At 42.7% G+C, this 20,565-nt stretch overlaps 1 protein-coding gene across 2 annotated transcripts in view; it reads left to right on the top strand.

Moving 5' to 3' along the window:
* LOC106584072 (desmoplakin-B) overlaps window positions 1–20,565 on the top strand; it is a 36,134-nt gene that overhangs the window by 6,713 nt on the left and 8,856 nt on the right. For both annotated transcript variants that reach the window (XM_014168912.3, XM_014168913.3), the window contains exons 5-21: window positions 3,147–3,272; window positions 3,435–3,494; window positions 3,710–3,877; window positions 4,368–4,472; window positions 4,691–4,912; window positions 5,386–5,541; window positions 5,681–5,835; window positions 5,996–6,122; window positions 6,396–6,582; window positions 6,686–6,969; window positions 7,086–7,264; window positions 7,503–7,641; window positions 8,790–8,983; window positions 10,267–10,429; window positions 10,523–10,606; window positions 10,724–10,831; window positions 14,418–14,516. In XM_014168912.3, the coding sequence (XP_014024387.3) occupies window positions 3,147–3,272; window positions 3,435–3,494; window positions 3,710–3,877; window positions 4,368–4,472; window positions 4,691–4,912; window positions 5,386–5,541; window positions 5,681–5,835; window positions 5,996–6,122; window positions 6,396–6,582; window positions 6,686–6,969; window positions 7,086–7,264; window positions 7,503–7,641; window positions 8,790–8,983; window positions 10,267–10,429; window positions 10,523–10,606; window positions 10,724–10,831; window positions 14,418–14,516 (2,556 nt within the window). The remainder of the gene's footprint in view (window positions 1–3,146; window positions 3,273–3,434; window positions 3,495–3,709; window positions 3,878–4,367; window positions 4,473–4,690; window positions 4,913–5,385; window positions 5,542–5,680; window positions 5,836–5,995; window positions 6,123–6,395; window positions 6,583–6,685; window positions 6,970–7,085; window positions 7,265–7,502; window positions 7,642–8,789; window positions 8,984–10,266; window positions 10,430–10,522; window positions 10,607–10,723; window positions 10,832–14,417; window positions 14,517–20,565) is intronic.

Here is a 20,565-nt window from a genome sequence, read left to right as displayed (position 1 = left end):
TTCCCCTTCAGAAGAACTGCATGCAGTCATATGTGTAATGCCAGTGCAGGAAAGCGTATGATATATATGAGTTACATAGGATTGCACAACGTCAATGTTGTATACCTGCAACCTGCCAGGAAGATGTAATACATTTATTTTTTGCAAAACACCCCCAGTTCATATTGTATTAAAGTCATAATTTTGAAACACTTGACCCTTTGAATTTTCTCCATTCCCCCACACATACAGTGGCAAGAAAAAGTATGTGAACCCTTTGGAATTACCTGGACTTCTGCATAAATTGGTCATAAAATTGGATCTGATCGTCATTTAAGTCACAACAATAGACAAACACAGTCTGCTTAAACTAATAACACACAAACAATTATACGTTTTCATGTCTTTATTGAACACACCGTGTAAACATTCACAGTGCAGGGTGGAAAAAGTATGTGAACCATTGGATTTAATAACTGGGTGACCCTCCTTTGGCAGCAATAACCTCAACCAAATGTTTTCTGTTAGTTGCGGATCAGACCTGCCCAATGGTCATGAGGAATTTTGGACCATTCTTTTTTACAAAACTGTTTCAGTTCAGCAATATTCTTGGGATGTCTGGTGTGAACCGCTCTCTTGAGGTCTAGCCACAGCATCTCAATCGGGTTGAGGTCAGGACTCTGACTGGGCCACTCCAGAAGGCGTATTTTCTTCTGTTGCAGCCATTCTGTTGTTGATTTACTTCTGTGTTTTAGGTCGTTGTCCTGTTGCATCACCCAACTTCTGTTGAGCTTCAATTGGCAGACAGATAGCCTAACATTCTTATGCAAAATGTCTTGATAAACTTGGAAATTCATTTTTCCGTCGATGATAGCAAGCTGTCCAGGCCCTGAGGCAGCAAAGCAGCCCCAAACCATGATGCTCCCTCCACCGTACTTTACAGTTGGGAGGAAGTTTTGATGTTGGTGTGCTGTGCCTTTTTTTTCTCTACACATAGTGTTGTGAATTCCTTCCAAACAACACAACTGTAGTTTCATCTGTCCACAGAATATTTTGCCAGTAATGCTGTGGGACATCCGGCTGCTCTTTTGCGAACTTCAGACATGCAGTAATTTCTTTTTGGGACAGTAGTGGCTTCTTCTGTGGTATCCTCCCATAAACACCATTCTTGTTTAGTGATTTACGTATCGTCGACTCGTCAACAGAGATGTTAGCATGTTCCAGAGATTTCTGTAAGTCTTTAGCTGACACTCTATGATTCTTCTTAACCTCAATGAGCATTCTGCTCTGTGCTCTTGCAGTCATCTTTGCAGGACGGCCACTCCTGGGGAGAGTAGCAACAGTGCTGAACTTTCTCCATTTACAGAAAATGTGTCTTACCGTGGACTGATGAACATCAAGGCTTTTAGGTATATTTTTGTAACCCTTTCCAGCTTTATGCAAGTCGACAATTCTTAATCTTGGGTCTTCCGAGATCTTTTTTGTTCGAGGCATGGTTCACATCAGGCAATGCTTCTTGTGAATAGCAAACTCAAATTTTGTGAGTGTTTTTTTTATAGGACAGGGCAGCTCTAACCAACATCTACAATCTCGTCTCACTGATTGGACTCCAGATTAGCTGACTCCTCGCTCCAATTAGCTTTTGGAGAAGTCATTAGCCTAGGGGCTCACATACTTTTTCCAACCTACACTGTGAATGTTTAAATGATGTATTCAATATAGACAAGAAAAATACAATCATTTGTGAATTATTAGTTTAAGCAGACTGTGTTTGTCTATTGTTGTGGCTTAGATGAAGATCAGATCTAATTTTATGACCAATTTATGCAGAAATCCAGATAATTCCAAAGGGTTCACATACTTTTTCTTGCCACTGTACATTAATTGGTTAGTCCTGAAGGGCAGGTGTGTGTCTGAGAGGTCAGTGCAGATAACACACTGACACTCAAACGTCATTTCGATCTGAATTCACCTGAAATGGCACACACACAATCACACGCAGTACTGTAATAGTCTTAAAGTAACCTTAACCCTCCTACTGCAATGTACAGTTATCACAACCACAGGTGATATACGTCATCCTTGCTATTGAACACCTTCCACTGCCAGCTTTTTGCAAACTGGAGAACGAACAGAAAAGGATAGAGCAGGTTGTGTTGGCGGTTATGCCTGCTTTGTCACTTGTACACACATGCAGAAGTCACGGTCGAGGCTAGACGTAGTGTAACTGTATGTTAAGCATTGTACCAAGTTGAATACTGTGTACACGCACACTCATATTATGCAACCCAATCTGCTCAAACCAATGTGAAAGCTAGGCTATGTTCTGGTCTTAGTGGCTCAGACTCCCTGTCTATTGGGGAATTCCTGACATACCATATTTTCTTCTTGGTTGGTTTTTAGTGTTAGGCTTACAGAGGGTAAGCGTTTACCGTACTTCACACTACTAGCATGGGAGCCTGTTCTAGCATGGGAGCCTTCTCACGATGGTTGAGCTGTGTGTGTGTGTGTGTGTGTGTGTGTGTTGTGGTTGAGGGTGTATTTGTGTTATGGTTAAGGTGTGTGGTGTGTGTGTGTGTGTGTGTGTGTGTGTGTGTGTGTGTGTGTGTGTGTGTGTGTGTGTGTGTGTGTGTGTGTGTGTGTGTGTGTGTGTGTGTGTGTGGTGGTTAAGATGTGTATTTGTGTTATGGTTAAGGTGTGTGTTGTGGTTGTGAGGTTACAATGTATATGACATGTAGTTATAATGTATTTGACATGTAGTTATAATGTATTTGACATGTAGTTATAATGTATTTGACATGTAGTTGTAATGCATTTGACATGTAGTTGTAATGTATTTGAGATGTAGTTATAATGTATTTGACATGTAGTTATAATGTATTTGAGATGTAGTTGTAATGTATTTGACATGTAGTTGTAATGTATTTGACATGTAGTTGTAATGTATTTGACATGTAGTTATAATGTATTTGACATGTAGTTATAATGTATTTGACATGTAGTTGTAATGTATTTGACATGTAGTTATAATGTATTTGACATGTAGTTGTAATGTATTTGACATGTAGTTGTAATGTATTTGACATGTAGTTATAATGTTTTTGACATGTAGTTATAATGTATTTGAGATGTAGTTATAATGGGATCGTAATGTGTTTGTGTTCCAGCATCTGATAGAGACCTCTCAGTGGGGAGATAACTCTGCAGACATTGAGCAGCAGCTGATCAGCCACAGCAAGTTCCACAGCTCGATACAGAGAAGCCCCGAGGTGGACAAGGCCAAGGTTGAACTGGTGGGTACGCTCATACACACATACACACCTGTCACAAACACAGACACAGTTACTTTCACACTGTCTCTCATACACATTCTATTTCTGGGAGTGTGTTTGTGTGTGATTCTGACTGAGTGTGTGTGTGTGATTCTCTCTGTGTTTGTGTGTTCTTCCCTACAGATTAAGAAAGGAGACAAGGCCAACCAGTATGCTCTTGATCAGGAATGGGACACGCTGCAGGTGACAGAGGCTCTGGGGAAAACACACATACACACCCCTGCATTACTGCATAATACGTTTGTTGTACCATTATATTATCTTTTTTTAGGTTTGTGTTGTACTGAACATGTTTGTTTTCATTTGTCTGCCTATGGTAGTCATGCCACAATGGATTTGTGACTTTATTGATTGTCCCTAACTATTGATGAGTCTCACCATGTTTCTCGCTCTGTCAGAAAATGTCTCATGGTCGTAGCAGCCAGCTGAGGGAGATGCAGCAGATCATTGAGGCGATCAGTAGACAGATCATGTGGGTGAACGTGAGAGAGGAGGAGGAGCTGGTGTTTGACTGGGGGGACAAGAACATCGACCTCTACATCCCCAAGAAGCAGGAGAGCTATTCGGTAAGGACTGGGTCAAGGGTTAAAGGTCAAGGGTCAAAGGGGGGAAGTGTCACAGTGGGAGGGCGGAGAGGCTAATTGATGATTCCCATAGAGGCCAAACAGGCTGTCTGCATCCCAAATGGAACCCGATTCCCTATATAGTGCACTACTTTTGACCAGGGCTCTGCACTAATGTAGGGAATATGGTGACATTTGGGACGCAAACTAGCTGTAATTGTTCCTGATCATTGGTAAAGTTTGTTAATCTCTAGTCCCGTGACTGGCACGTCTAGTGTATTGTGTGTCTGTATATCATTATGTGATGTTAATCTGTTTTGCATTATGTACCCTAGGGAAGTATAATGCCAATTGCCAAACCTCTGAGACTTGTGCAATGAAACCACATATCATTCTTAAGTCCCAATGGGTCCCCAGGGCCTAAGAGTCATTCTATCTCTCCAGTTTTGCCATAACTGTGTTGTCTGTAAACTGTGTTGTTTTTCTCTGTCAGAAACTGATGAGTGCCCTGGAGGAGAAGGAGAAGGACCTGAATAAACTGAAGCTGAAAGTGGACAGCCTTCTGAAGAACCCCCACCCTGCCTCTGACAAGATCGAGGTTAGGAGATGTCTGTCTAGAAGAATATCTATTTGATTATTTGGATCGCCATTAGCTGTTACAGTCGCAAAACCTACTCTTCCTAGGGCCCATGATATCTAGCAATGTCTAGCAATCTAATTTGCTGTGATGGTTATTTTGATATGAGTTCTCATCTTCCTTTCAATCCCCCTTTTATTCGTTCTTTAATCCCTCTATCCTTCTTTTTTTTTTCACAGGCCTACATGGACACTCTGCAGACCCAGTGGAGCTGGCTCCTCCAGATCACCAAGTGTATACATGTCCACCTGAAGGAGAATGCTGCCTACAGCGAGTTCTTCAAGGAGGCCAATGAGATGTACGATAAGCTGCAGCAGGTGCATGAGAACATCCGTAAGAAGTTCACCAGCGACAGAAACACGCCCCTTGAAAACTTGCTGGAACTACTCAAAGGCCTGGAGGTAAGACATGTAAATCTTTGAAGGTACCACAGATATACTGTACAAGGTTATTTCTCAAACACCCAATTCCACATATAGTGCACTACGTTTGACTGTACACTCTTGGAAAAAAGGGTTCCAAAAGGGTTCTTTGGCTGTCTCCATTAAGATAACCATTTTTGGTTCCAGGTAGAACCATTTTTGGTTCCAGGTAGAACCATTTTTGGGTTCCCTCTGTAGAAAGGGTTCTTTCTGGAACAAAAGGTTCTACCTGCAACCAAAAATGGTTCTTCAAAGAGTTCTCCAATGGGGACAACTAAAGAACCCTTTAAGGTTCTATATATCACATATTTCTTCTAAGAGTGTAGTCACTCCGGTGAAGAACTAGTTCACTACGTGTGGAATAGGAAGTAATTTGTTTAGATACCCCAAATAGAATTGCTCCCCCTTTCCTCAGATAGGGATATTGACCTCTGACCCTTAACCTCCAACAGAAAGAGAAGGAGCGGATCATGGAGAATAAGAGGCAGGTGCAGCACCTGGTCAACAAGTCCAAGAGCATCGTGAGGCTCAGACCACGTAACCCTGAAGAGGAAAAGAGCAGTATTCCTGTTATAGTACAGGCCCTGTGTGACTTCAAACAAGACCAGGTCCGAGACATGCATATACACACACAAGCTCTCTCTCTCTCTCTCTCTCTCTCTCTCTCTCTCTCTCTTACATGCATGCACACGCACACACACACACACACACACACACCTGTCTAACATTGTGCATGTCCCTCAATAGAAGGTGATTCTGAAGGGCAACGAGGGCATACTGAAAGACAACTCCCAGCGTAGTAAGTGGCAGGTGACAGGACCAGGAGGACTGGACATGCTGGTGCCCTCTGTCTGTCTGCTGGTGCCACCACCCAACTCCCTTGGCATCAACCTGGCCAACAAGTAAGAACACACACATGCAGGCACCCAGTGCGCACGCACACACACACACACACACACACACACACACACACACACACACACACACACACACACACACACACACACACACACACACACAATGTGAGAATCAAATCACCATCAGTGTTGTGTGGTCCATCAGGAATGAGCAGTACTATGAGGCCATCCTGTCTGTGTGGAATCAGCTCTACATCAACATCAAGAGTCTCATCTCCTGGCAGTACTATGTCCAGGACCTCACACGTATCAACTCACTCACCATCACCATGGTAAGTCTATAAGTCACTGCGTTAACCACTATCATTGTCACTACCATAATCTCCGTAAACACATCCTTGTAACTACTTAGAAGACCACGACTAGATAAAATGTCAGGGTTGCGCTTTGCTATACAGCCCACTATTTACTTACGCTAGGATTACAAAAAAAACACATAAAAATGGTAATAACAGAATATATAACCTAAATAAGTATGACCTTCGTCATACTTAATAATTGAAAAAAAAAACGAGAACGAGAACTTCATTATTGTGTCCTTTCAGCTGTCCCGTATGCGTCCCGAGGAGTACCGCAGCATCCTGAAGAGTCTGGAGACACACTACTCAGAGTTCACCCACTGTTGCCATGGCTCCGAGATGTTCAAGGACGAGGACAAGAGGAGCATCGAGAGCCAGTACACTGGAGCCCATGCTCACTACGACCACCTGCTGGTCCAGCTACCTGCTTACAGTGAGAAGATATACACCTCTCTACTCTGAGTGCATGTCAATAACCTAAATTGGATCTGTACCTTACAGTAAATGACACCAGCATTTCATCTCTCTGTCCCTAGCTGCACAACAGACCGCCAACGAGGAGAAGATCAAAGCAGAGGAGGGAGCCAGGATACTGGCGGCCAAGAAAGAGGAGGCCAAGGTAGTGGCGACTAAGCAAGATCATGTGAAGAAGGTAGTGGTTAAGAAGAAGGTGGCGTCGGTGACATCGCAGAGCCTGACGGAGCTGCACGAGCTCAGACTGAGACTGGAGGGGGCAGAGGCGGGGCTTACTCAGCACATCCACATCTGTCTGGCAGAGGATGGAGCACATGACTGTGGCCTGAGGATCACACAGCTAGAGGTACACACACACACAAACACACAGAGAGTATACCTAGGAGTGTACTTTACTAGGAGTACTACTGGGTATGTAGGTTTGTGTTTGTGCATGTGACTAAATGTGTGTGTTTTCCCCAGTCTGTACAGCGGGACGTGGACTCTATCCGTGAGGAGTACCTGCGTCTAAAGGAGCGTGTTCTGAAGGAACTGGAGAACATGACTGACTCTGACAAAGCCACGTTCCTGCACAGCCAACTCGGCCTCATCAACGAGAGACTGGGCAGTCTGGACGAGTGCTCCGCAGCATACCTACAGAGGTAACCATTATACTGTAGTGTATGAGCATACACCCACAGCCTGAAAGAGTTCTCTTGCAGCATACCCGTAGTGGTACTCTATGTACAGACAAACTCTTCCAAACACTCACCAGTCATAGCTCAAGTGTAACTCATTTGTTTTGACAAATTCTCTCTCTCCATCTCTCTCTCATTCTTTGCGTCTCTCTCCCCCTTCTTCTCTCTCTCTTCTCTGTCCTCCCCCCTCTCTTCCTCCCAGGCTGCGGGCTCTAAGGGCCCTCCTGCAAAGTGTGTCCAGGGCTGAGGACATCATTAAGGTCCATGAGGCCAGACTGACAGAGAAGGAGACCACATCCTTGAATCCTGCAGAGGTGGGGGACTACAGGTCCACTCTGAAGGTAACAGTTACTGTATGACACACAAGCCCAAAGAATGTGGGAATGGCAGTGTCTGTCACATCAATTATTCAGCCTGTCAGTTAGCTGTGTGTGGTACTTCTAGGATAAAATGGTCTGTTTGTAAAATTAGGGCCCAATAAAATCCGTGATGTGGAAAACGAGGACGGAATCCAGACATTAAAACGGAATTCAACAATCAAATTATTTTTTATTGATGTAGCCGTAAGCGATGAAGCTAATGACAACCATCTTCTGGTAGATGGAAAGGCTTTCCAAAAAATTATCTCAATTAAATGTTAAATCCAAAGTAGTCTATCTGGCAGAATGATATCATCATTATTTTTGTCAATCCAGTGGTTATTTGTTTAGCAAACTCTGCAATCACATGTGTGCTACAGAAACACTGCTAACCAAGCAAGTCTCTTGCTGGTGTGCACTTGAATTAAAGGGTATCTACACCCAAAAAAGAGCATTTCTTAGATTTTTCCCACACCTCAAAAGTGCTCTCCTGATGTGGTTTAAGCACTGTTGTGGACTTAGAACATCCAATTTTGTTGTTTTTCTGTAAAAAAAAATGTGATTACTTGTATTTTTTTTATTAGATGAGTTTATTAGTCACATGCACAGGGTCGCAGATGTAATCTCAGGCTTAAGTGAAATGTTTATGCTCTGAGCTCCAACAGTGCAGGTCAAAAAAGAAGAAGTGATGAGTCAATAAAAAATTATAATAATAATATACTGTTTACACATTTACAATTGTAGCAATGATAAATGTCCATTGGGGATGGGAGCAGGGTAAGTGTCCATTTTGAGAGTAAAAACCTGAAAAGGGAAAAAATCTGAAAACCTGGAAAAACAAAATTGAGAACGGAATTTGGGAAAAAATAATATTGATTTTATAGGGCCCTAGTAAATGTTTTGAAGTCAGTGAGTTTTGTGGTTATTTGGGTTCTCGGGTATGTACTCTAAAAGGGACAGTTAACTTTCAGATTCAAATCTAAGATGTTCTGTTGTGTGTGTGTGTGTGTGTGTGTGTGTGTGTGTGTGTGTGTGTGTGTGTGTGTGTGTGTGTGTGTGTGTGTGTGTGTGTGTGTGTGTGTGTGTGTGTGTGTGTGTGTGTGTGTGTGTGTGTGTGTGTGTGTGTGTAGAGTATGAGGGCGGAGCTGGAGGGGAAGAGGGCCGTCCTGGTCTCCATGGAGACGGAGCTGGGGAAGGCGGTCCACTGGAATGGCCAGGTGGGTGGTGCCTTCCACAGGTGTGACGTGGACCTGTCCAGATACAGTGAACAGGTCAACCAGCTGTCTGACCGCTGGAGACGCATCCAGAGCCAGATAGACTCTAGGTATGGACCTATCTTTACCTTATCTATCTACACCTTTTTGGTTCCTTATCTCATTCTCACTACAATAGACATATCCTACATGACCAAAATTATGTGGACACCTGGTTGTCGAACATCTCATTCCAAAATCATGGTCATTAATATGGAGTTGGTCCCCCCTTTGCCGCTATAACAGCCTCCACTCTCTCGACAAACCATTTCTGTATGGACCTCGCTTTGTGCACGGGGGCATTGTCATGCTGAAACAGGAAAGGACCTTACCCAAACTCTTGCCACAAAGTTGGAAGCACAGAATCCTTTAGAATGTCATTGTATGCTGTAGCATTAAGATTTCCCTTCACTGGAACTCAGAGGCATAGCCCGAACCATGAAAAACAGCCCCAGACCATTATTCGTCCTCCACCTAACTTTACAGTTGGCACAATGCATTGGGGAAGGTAGCGTTCTCCTGGCATCCGCCAAACCCAGATTCGTCCATTGTACTGCCAGATGGTGAAGCGGGATTCATCACTCCAGAGAATGCGTTTCCACTGCTCCAGAGTCCAATGGCGGCGAGCTTTACACCACTCCAGCCAACACTTGGCATTGCGCATGGTGACCTTAGGCTTGTGTGCGGCTGCTCGGCCATGGAAACCCATTTCATGAAGCTCTTGACGAACAGTTTATTGTGCTAACGTTGCTTCCAGAGGCAGTTTGGAACTCGGTCGTGAGTGTTGCAACCGAGGACAGGTGATTTTTACACACTTCAGCACTTCAAGGTCCCGTTCTGTGATCTTGTGTAGCCTACCACTTCGCGGCTGAGCCTTTGTTGCTCCTAGACGTTTCCACTTCACAATAACAGTACTAACAGCACCGGGGCAGCTCTAGCAGGGCAGAAATGTTACGAACTGACTTGTTGGAAAGGTGTCATCCTATGACGGTGCCACGTTAAAAGTCCCTCAGCTCTTCAGTAAGGCCATTCTACTGCCAATGTTTTCCTATGTAGATTGCATGGCTGCGTGCTCGATTTTATGCACCTGTCAGCAACGGGTGTGGCTGAAATAGCCGAATCCACTCATTTGAAGGGGTGTCCACATACTTTTGTAAATATAGTGTATGTCTCACTCCCTAGCTTGATCTGCTTTGTTGTGTGTCGTCCCTCTGATTCTTGTTTACAGACTTCCTGTTCTCCACACCAATACACCTTTTTGATCCACCCTTCCTTTACATTTCGATTACTTAAAAAAACATACTTTTAAATAATCTATTTACAAAAACTGTATCTTGCTTCCCCTCTCTCTCAGACTGAGGGACCTGGAGGGGTACCTCCATCTGCTCCAGCAGTACACAACCACTAGCTCAGTCCTCAGTGAGTGGATTGGTGCTACTCGTCAGAAACATGACGCGCTGCAGGCCACCAAGATAGACAGCATCACAGCCCTGAACGAACACCTCAACCAGCAGAAGGTCAATCAATCAATCAAAAAAAAAAACAGTCCAGTTGTTCAATGTCTATTGGAGTCAATTTAACCCAACATATGAATCTATGTGTCTGTCTAGGTGCTGAACTCTGAGATCAAGGGGAAGAGGGAGAGTGTGGTGAGTGTTCTTGGAGACACTGACGCCTGCGTCAACTCCATCAAGGTACAGACCATTTCTGACTCATTATGTCTAACAGTACTTGTCTGTCCTAACATTTCTGTGATGTAATAAAATGTGTTTGCGTTGTACATTTGTTTTAATGTGACTGTATGTTTTTAGGACTATGAGCTGGAGTTGGCCTCATACAACGCTGGTCTAGAGACTCTACTAAACATCCATATGAAGAGGACCATGCTACAATCTCCTTCTACTAAACTCACTGAGGAGGTAACAGCAATCACAACATCCAGTCAACAAAGATACTTTAAAATGTGTGTCTAAACTCAGCAAAAAAAGAAACGTCATCTCACTGTCAACTGTGTTTATTTTCAGCAAACTTAACATGTGTACAGACATGTGACTAACTTAAATGGAATAATGTGTCCCTGAACAAAGGGGGGTCAAAATCAAAAGTAACTTAAGTAAGTAATTAAGTACTGCAGTGCATCTCCTCCTCATGGACTGCACCAGATTTTCCAGTTCTTGCTGTGAGATGTTAGCCCACTCTTCCACCAAGGCATCTGTAAGTTCCCGGACATTTCTGGGGGACTTGCAGATGCCCTAGCACTCACCCTCCAATCCAAAAGGGCCCAGACTCTTCGCTGGCCATGGCAGAACACTGACATTCCTGTCTTGCAGGAAATCACGCACAGAATGAGCAGTATGGCTGGTGGCATTGTCATGCTGGAGGGTCATGTCAGGATGAGCCTGCAGGAAGGGTACCACATGAGGGAGGAGGATGTCTTCCCTGTAATGCACAGCATTGAGATTGCCTGCAATGACAACAAGCTCAGTCCGATAATGCTGTGACACACCGCCCCAGACCATGACGGACCCTCCACTTCCAAATCAATCCCGCTCCAGGGTACAGGCCTCGGTGTAACACTCATTCCTTCGACGATAAACACGAATCCGACCATCATGCCTGGTGAGATGAAACCGTGACTCGTCAGTGAAGAGCACTTTTTGCCAGTCCTGTCTGGTCCAGCGACGGTGGGTTTGTGCCCATAGGCAACGTTGTTGCTGGTGATGTCTGGTGAGGACCTGCCTTACAACAGGCCTACAAGCCCTCAATCCAGCCTCTCTCAGCCTATTGCGGAAAGTCTGAGCACTGATGGAGGGATTGTGCGTTCCTGGTGTAACTCGGGCAGTTGTTGTTGCTATCCTGTACCTGTCCCGCAGGTGTGATGTTCGAATGTACCGATCCTGTGCAGGTGTTGATACACGTGGCCTGCTACTGCGAGGACAATCAGCTGTCCATCCTGTCTCCCTGTATCGCTGTCTTAGGCGTCTCACAGTACGGACATTACAATTTATTGCCCTGGCATGCATTATTTCCTTGCAGCATGCTTAAGGCACGTTCACGCCGATGAGCAGCGACCCTGGGCATCTTTCTTTTGTTGTTTTTCAGAGTCAGTAGAAAGGCCTCTTTAGTGTCCTAAGTTTTCATAACTGCGACCTTAATTGCCTACCATCTGTAAGCTGTTAGTGTCTTAACGACCGTTCCACAGGTGCATGTTCATTAATTGTTTAAGGTTCATTGAACAAGCATGGGAAACAGTGTTTAAACCCTTTACAATGAAGATCTGTGAAGTTATTTGGATTTTTTCGAATTATCTTTCAAAGACAGGGTCCTGAAAAAGGGACGTTTCTTTTTTTGCTGAGTTTATATCTCTGTTACACAACCACACACAACCCACTCAGTATCTACAGTGACTTCAAAAAGTATTCACACCCCTTGACTTTTTCCACATTTTGTTGTGTTACAAGGTGGGATTAAAATGGATTTAATTGTCATTTTTTGTTAACGATCTACACAAAATACTCTGTAATGTCAAAGTGGAAGAAAAATTCTAATATTTGTAAAAAGAAATATATATAATAATGAAAAATAAAACACTAATATATCTTGATTACGTAAGTGTTCAACCTCCTAAGTCAATACATGTTAGAATCACCTTTGGCAGTGATTACAACTGTGGGTCTTTGCACATTATTCTTGAAAAAATTATTCAGGTTCTGTCAAGTTGGTTGTTGATCATTGATCATTGCCATAGATTTTCAAGCCAATTTAAGTCAAACTGAAACTAGGCCACTCGGGAATATTCCATGTGAAATCAAATCAAATCAAACTTTATTTGTCACATGCGCCGAATACAACAAGTGTAGACCTTACTGTGAAATGCTCACTTACAAGCCCTTAACCAACAGTGCAGTTCAAGAAGAGTTAAGAAAATATTTACCAAATAAACGAAAAAAAAAAAAAATAGTGACACAGTAACAAGGCTATATACAGGGGGTACCGGTACCGAGTCAGTGTGCGGGGTACAGGTTAGTTGAGGTAATTTGTACATGTAGGTAGGGGTGAAGTGACTATGCATAGATAATAAACAGCGAGTAGCAGCAGTGTACAAAACAACTGGGTGGGGGGGGGGGGGGGGGGGGGGTCAACGTAATAGTCCGGTGGCCATTTTATTAATTGTTCAGCAGTCTTATGGCTTGGGAGTAGAAGCTGTTAAGGAGCCTTTTGGTCCTAGACTTGGAGCTCCGGTACTGCTTGCCGTGCGGTAGCAGAGAAAACTGGTGACTGGAGTCTCTGACAATTTTATGGGCTTTCCTCCGACACAGCCTATGATATAGGTCCTGGGTGGCAGGAAGCTTGGCCCCAGTGATGTACTGGGACGTACGCACTACCCTCTGTAGCGCCTTACGGTCAGATGCCGAGCAGTTGCCATACTAGGTGGTGATGCAACCAGTGTCATCTTGGTAAGCAACTCCAGTGTATATTTGGCCTTGTGTTTTAGGTAATTGTCCTGCTGAAAGGGGAATTTGTCTCCCAGTGTTTGTTGGAAAGCAGACTGAACTGATTTTACCTGTGCTTAGTTCTATTCAGTTTATTTTTATCCCCAAAAAATCCTTAGTCCTTGCCAATGGCAAGCATACACATGACATGATGTAGCTACTGCCATGCTTGAAAATATGAAGAGTGGTACTCAGTGATGTGTTGTGTTGGATTTGCCCCAAACATAACCCTTTGAAAAAAAACAATTCCACTTCGACAGAATGGGGTATTGTGTGTAGGGTGTCAACTAAAAATCTTCCCAGAGTGAAATAGTGACGTCATGTAGTAAAGTTTACACAGTGTGAAAATGTTCCCAGTTCAATAATTGCACGTGCGTCTCTTTATGTGGATGGCTGAGCTCGTGCGGATGTTTCTCTCACACCCTCCCTCGCCCTTGATTTAGCTATCTCACTAACTAACGAACAAATATATATGCACTGTCAATCGAAAAAGTAGTGCCCAAATCTTTGCATTTGCAAAAAATCCCTTCTCACATCAACCCTCAGCACTTTGATGCACGAATCTGTGTATTTATATGCTGACCTTATGCCTCAACAAGCTTCTGATTGGTCAGTGTCAATACTCCTGGCCAACATTGATTGGCAGATGTGTGAAGCAAATGCGCTTGCCCACAGAATAGTTTTTTGAGGTCGAGAGAGGGTGTGAGAGGAATTCATCCGCACGAGCTCAGCCATCCACATAAAGAGATGCATGTACAATCACTGAACCGGGAAAATTTTCACACTGGGAGAAATTTTTCAGCATGCCATCACAATCAGAACACGATTGGGAACGATTTCACGCTGGGAAGATTTTTTTTAGATTACAGTGACACAAAATCTCAATCTAATCCATTTGAAGTTCAAGGGGTGTGAATACGTTCTGAAGGCACTGTATGTCTCTGTCTCTTAGTGGTTTGTGTCATTGTGTGTCTCTATTATTTAACTGTGCATTGTTGACTTTCTTTCCCAGACTACGTTGCTGCAGACCCGTTACATAGAGCTGCTCACCCTGTCTGGTGACTACAACAAATACCTGGGAGAACTACACAATAACATGGAGACACTCAAGGTACTGAGAGGAACCACACGGAACTGGAGATTCAATCTGTTCCGCTGTGTTTTTACAACAATGAGCTTTTAGACCACATGTGTCAAACAGAAAGCCTGCGGGCCAAATCCGTCCCGTGACACAGGTCTTATCCGGCCCGCACAATGATTTGTGTTGTCAATTCATTTTGGCCCGCTTCCATAATGCCCGCGACGCGCTGCACTACTAAGTCACAGCAACCACTGCCAACGTCCTGCATGCCAAATGGCATTGCCATACACACCCCCCTCCTCCCAAACCCACACACACACCTACACACAAGCCAGCCAGTGCACTGTATCATATCATCACTAATGGCACTGATTGAGTCTTCTACTGGACCGAAAGTTTAAAGGTGTTGTAGGCTAAATGACCATGCCAAGATTCGGTTCCGATGGGTCATTGCTGTAGCCTACAGAATATGTCATGTTGGTTGTAAAAAAGTTATAAGATAAAGGATTCACACGCGGGTATAAATTACTACTAAAGGACAATAGGACACACAAGACAGTATAAATGAGTCTACAGTTGAGTGATCTACTTCATGAAATTACAGCCTGATGTGCTCCCATTGGTGAATTCAAGGTCAATTGTGCTGCTTTAGTGTGTCCCGTTTACCTCGCGCAGCGGAGGCAACACTACAGCAATGTTTGAGCAGTAGCCTAGGCTGGCTACTCAACTACAAGACATTTTGAGTGGTCATACAGCAATACTGCATTCAACTGCACCAGTGATCCATGTAGTGCAAAAAAAATAAAAAATGAAGTTTAAACGTTGGCTTCCAGTGACGCAACTTAGGAAATGGCTGCCTAGTTTTTCATACTGCACATCGCTTGGGTATTTCCCCCCCCCTAAATTCAAGTATTTACTCTGAGCATTATAATAACTTACACAAAATGGAAAAGGGGAAAATAGGAAAAGGTCACGGAGCTACAACAACAGCCCGTAACAAAACAGCAGAAGATATAATCGTCGATGAACCCGATGGCTAATGCTAGCGCAAATAAGATAGCAGCAGCAAAAGAACCCTCATTTCGTGACGTGATAAAGGAGGAATTGCGTGAGGTGCTCACAGGCTTACGAGAGGACCTTCGAGAAGATGTACGAAAAGAACTAAATGAGTTCAAGAAGGACATTAACCAGAAACTTGAAGAAAACAAATTAGAACTTCACAGCATATCTACAAGAATGGGGGACGCAGAACAGCGCGTTGGGGAAACGGACACATGGAACTCCGCAGTCAAGGAAATACTTGAACAGTCACTGAAAAGCCAACACGCACTACAGGCAAAAGTGACAGAACTCGAAGGTTTCTCACGTCGAAAAAACATTAGACTTTATAACGTAGTAGAGGGCGCAGAAAAAGACTCTATGCCCAAATTCGTGGAGGGTCTATTCAAAGACATACTTGAAGACGACACTGACCTGGGAATCGAGAGAGCACACCCAGCTCTGGCCTCAACCCCCCCCCCCCCCCCCAGCGGCGCCCCATCAAGATCCATAATAGTACGGTTCTTCAAATTCTCAGTCAAAGAGAAAGTCTTACATGCAACCTGGAAAAGGCCTGTTAACTTCCAAGGCCAACGAGTGTTCTTTGATCATAACTACGCGGGAGAGATACTGAAAAGAAGGAAAGAATACACCCCCATTAAGAAAGCACTTAAAGAGAAGGGTATTCGCTTCCAAACACCATTCCCGGCAAAAATGCGGGTATTTCTGGAAAATGGCCCGGTTACATACGAGCATGCAGACGAGGCGACTGAGAACCTGAAGTCGAGGGGCGACATCACCGGCGGAAAGACTCGAGCAGGCTCTCCCATGGATCGTTGTCGACCAGCAGAGTCATGGAGAGGAGGGGAACCACCTCGGCGAGAGGACGTTCACATCCGAGAGAGACTCAGGCATTTCCAACGGGAAGATGGAAGACCCTGAATCGGATTTAACAGAATTAATAGTTACCGCGAGCTGTTAAGACATTGGGTTGTTATGGTTGACATTGCAATAGGTAAAATATCTCCCCTATTTTCCCCCAATGCTGAACAAGGGTGAGTAGCCAAAAGTATGTGTTCCCTGTAGCTCAGTTGGTAGAGCATGGTGTTTGCAACACCAGGGTTGTGGGTTCGATTCCCACGGGGGGCCAGCACAGAAAAAAAAAAAAAAAAAACATGTATGAAATGTATGTATTCACTACTGTAAGTCGCTCTGGATAAGAGCGTCTGCTAAATGACTCAAATGTGTTCTTTATGAACACACTAAGTAGCATCACGTTAATAACATATATATTAACTAAGTATTAATGACACATTGACAATGGGATGACAGAAGGGCATTTCAAGGGGAGGATTCATGATATGCACGCATAACCGATATAGTTTTCACTTGTTATTAACCGATGTGTATAAGCGACGAAATAGGCGCCCTCATTATTTTCGGTTCCAACAGGTCTTGTTTGTGACTACGTTATCTGAGCGAGGGGCCCCTCCTGCGGACAGGCTCATCCCCTCAAACCCCAGAGGCAAGAGACAGTCTGACACGGGAGTCTAAATACCAAAGTATTTTCCCACTTTGGTTTACTTTATTATCGTTCTTGATTTTTCGTTCATTTTTAGGCTCATGATAAGCAGGCAGATATGGTGCACAGTTTTTTATTTATTTATATCGATGCATCATTGGGAATTTAAGTCTCAATGTAAACGGACTGGGGAGTGTCATCAGGGGAAGTAAGGTAATAGCAAAGATGAAACGGGAGAGGGTTGACATACTATTCTGGCAGGAAACTCACTTATCCACACCTGAACACGAGAAACTCAAGAAAATGGGATATAGGAATACTTTTTTTCTTCTTACAAAATGGTTAGAAGTGGAGTTGCAATCTTGATCTCAAATTCAATTAATTTTGAGTTTATGTCAGAAATAAAAGACAATGAGGATAGATGTATACTTGTTAAATGTAAACTGGATAACAAGGAAGTTACATTATTTAATATATACGCACCCCCAGGGAGTGACATGGTCTTCTACGGGAAGGTGTTTGATTTAATTGCCACAGAATCCTCTGGCACTCTTATCTGTGGAGGGGATTTTAACACAATATTAAATTCAAAATTGGAGCACAAATCAAAATAGGAAAATGAGTCTAGTTGCTAAAAAGATCAATAGGACATTGCAGGATCTAGGACTGCTCGATGTATGGCGTGACACCCACAAGACCGATAAGGAATATACTTTTTACTCAGCCCGCCACACTGAATACTCCAGGTTAGACTACTTTTTCATGTACAGTGCAGATAGACACAGGCTTAAGGATTGTAGGATCGGGCAGAGCGACTTATCAGATCATAATGGAGTTTACCTTACTCTACACCTTGATAGCAAACCAAGAAATACTATATGGAGACAATACAAGCATGCTGAATGATCCAGCATTCAAGGAATCAATAAAGACAGAATTGAATATCTATCTGGAGAATAATGATAACGAGGAAGTATCTCCTGCTACATTGTGGGATACAGCTAAGGCGGTTATTAGAGGAAAGATCATAGCCACATCATCTCAAGAAAAAGATTAAAGCACAGAAACGGATTAAATTACAGGAAACCCTAAGAAACTTAGAACGATCTCATAGTCAATACAAAGACCCTCTTATATTACGAGAGATTCAAAAGGTAAAACAGGAAATTGACCAGATGTATAGAGAAGTAGAGAAAAAACTCAGGTTCCTGAAACAACGATATTATGAAGCAGGCTCAAAGGCAACCAAATTACTAGCATGGAGACTCAGGAAACAACAAGCACAGAATACCATTTTCAAAATAAAAGACCCCAAACAAAGAGGATTACATGCAAATTAGATGAAATACAGTATTCATTTGAATCATATTACACAAATCTGTACAAGCAACCAGAGAAGGCAGATTCACAGACAATAGAGCATTTTTTGAACTCACTTGATCTACCCTCAATTGGGACAGAGCAAAATGATAGACTAGCTTTAGAAATATCCACCGAATAAATTAATAAAGCAATATCTCAACTAAAAGTAAACAAGTCTCCAGGCACTGATGGCTTCCCTTCAGAATAGTCCAAGACCTTCAGAGAACAACTAACACCTCTACTTAAGGCCTGTTTTAACTGGACTCTGCGGGAGGGGGGTCTCCCACCGTCATGGAGAGAGGCCATCATATCTGTAATCCCAAAAGAGGGTAAAGATAAGAAGGAATGCACTTCATATAGACCTATCGCAATTCTTAACACGGATTATAAACTATATGCATCAATAATAGCCAAAAGAATGGAGAACATAATCCCAGAATTGATTGACGGAGATCAAACTGGTTTCATACAAAATAGGCAGACCCTGGACAATATAAGGAGAACACTTCATGTCATGGACCACATTACTCAGAATAAGACAAGTGCAATATTAATCAGTCTAGATGCAGAAAAGCATTTGATTCAGTGCGATGGGATTACCTATTCCAAGTTATGGAAAGATTTGGTTTCAACAAAGAAGTGATACAGTCAGTTTTGGGAAATAAGGACATGGTAATAGAAATATACAGTAGACAAAATCAGTGGATTAATTTCTCTCTGAAGACATGGTATAGGGTAGTTAAGCAAAATAAATTAGACAGAGAGATCAAACTGCTGAGTTGGCCCGCATACGACCCCAGCTTCATCCCTGCAACACAGGACAGCATATTTAAACAATGGACGCAGAAAGGCATCACATCATTCAGTACAATTATAAGGAATGGGGACCAAGATAACTTCCAGGGCCTAAGTAAAAAACATGGCTTGGATAAACAAGACTTTTACAGATACCTACAAGTTCGACACTATTTCTTAAGGGAGATAAAAGTGACTGACCCTCGAGCACCTCCAAAATTAATCCAAGTATTCACTAACTCATACAACTTGGGGAGTAACAAAAAACTATTTCAAATATCTACATGGGTATTCAATCCTCAAAGAAACATTCTACAAACTATATTAAAAAGAAATGGGAGGAGGAACTTAATATTGAAATAACTGATGAAACATGGTTGAACATATTAGAGACTCAACAAAGCTCCACCAGCTCAAGGTCATGGAGAGAATTCTGTTGGAAGAATGTTATACGTTTCTTCATAACACCTAAACTGAAATCAAAACAGACTTGCTCCCTACACCCTTGTTGGAGAGAATGCGGTCTATTGAGGGTGGAGCACTCTCATATCTTTTGGACTTGGCCCGCAATCGAAACTTACTGGAGAGAAATAAGATCTAACATTGGAAAAATAATGGGATTTGACATAGAACAAACATTCATTTCTTTGTACTTGGTTGAAATACCTGATAACTTACACAATAGAGAAAAGTACCTCTTGAAGGTCCTACTGGCAGCCAGTAAAAAGGCTATCACTAGGAAATGGCTACAAAAAGACCCTCCCACAGTGACACAATGGATAGACATTGTAAAAGAAATACACCACATGGAGCCTATGACCTTTGCTTTAAGAACTCAAGAGGAGAGAGGTCAGGAATACTGGTAAAAAGGGGTTTCGTACTTGAAAAAGGTCTAATTCAAAGATGTCAATGTAACTAATATGATGAAGGTATGACGTGCACTGTAACTGACAGATCTTTTTTGTTGTTCTTTTATTTTACTTTATTTGTACTTTGTGTTCCTACAATAAAAACAAAGTATTAAAAAAAAGTTAAAATGTTTAAATGTATCTCTTTTGTTTTAATATGTTAAAAATGCTATAATACAAGATCCTATGTACAGTCATGGCCAAAACTATTGGCACCCTTGCACTTTTTTCTAATAATGCACCATTTATTCAAGAAAACTGTTGAATATTTTGGTATCCACAACTGTATGTATTTGGTTTGCAGTTGACCATCACAAAAAAATCGGAATAATTTACTAAATGTTAGCTTATTCCACAAAGAAATCCTAAAATGGCCTGGGCAATATTATTGGCACCTTCAAGAAGTTGCAGGTGCCTCCAATATAAAAATCACTCATTCAACCAGTTTGAATAG

Source organism: Salmo salar, chromosome 23, assembly GCF_965601325.2.
Source record: "Salmo salar chromosome 23, fSalSal1, whole genome shotgun sequence".
Taxonomy (NCBI): Eukaryota; Metazoa; Chordata; class Actinopteri; order Salmoniformes; family Salmonidae; genus Salmo; species Salmo salar.
This window is presented reverse-complemented; position numbering and strand designations above follow the sequence as displayed.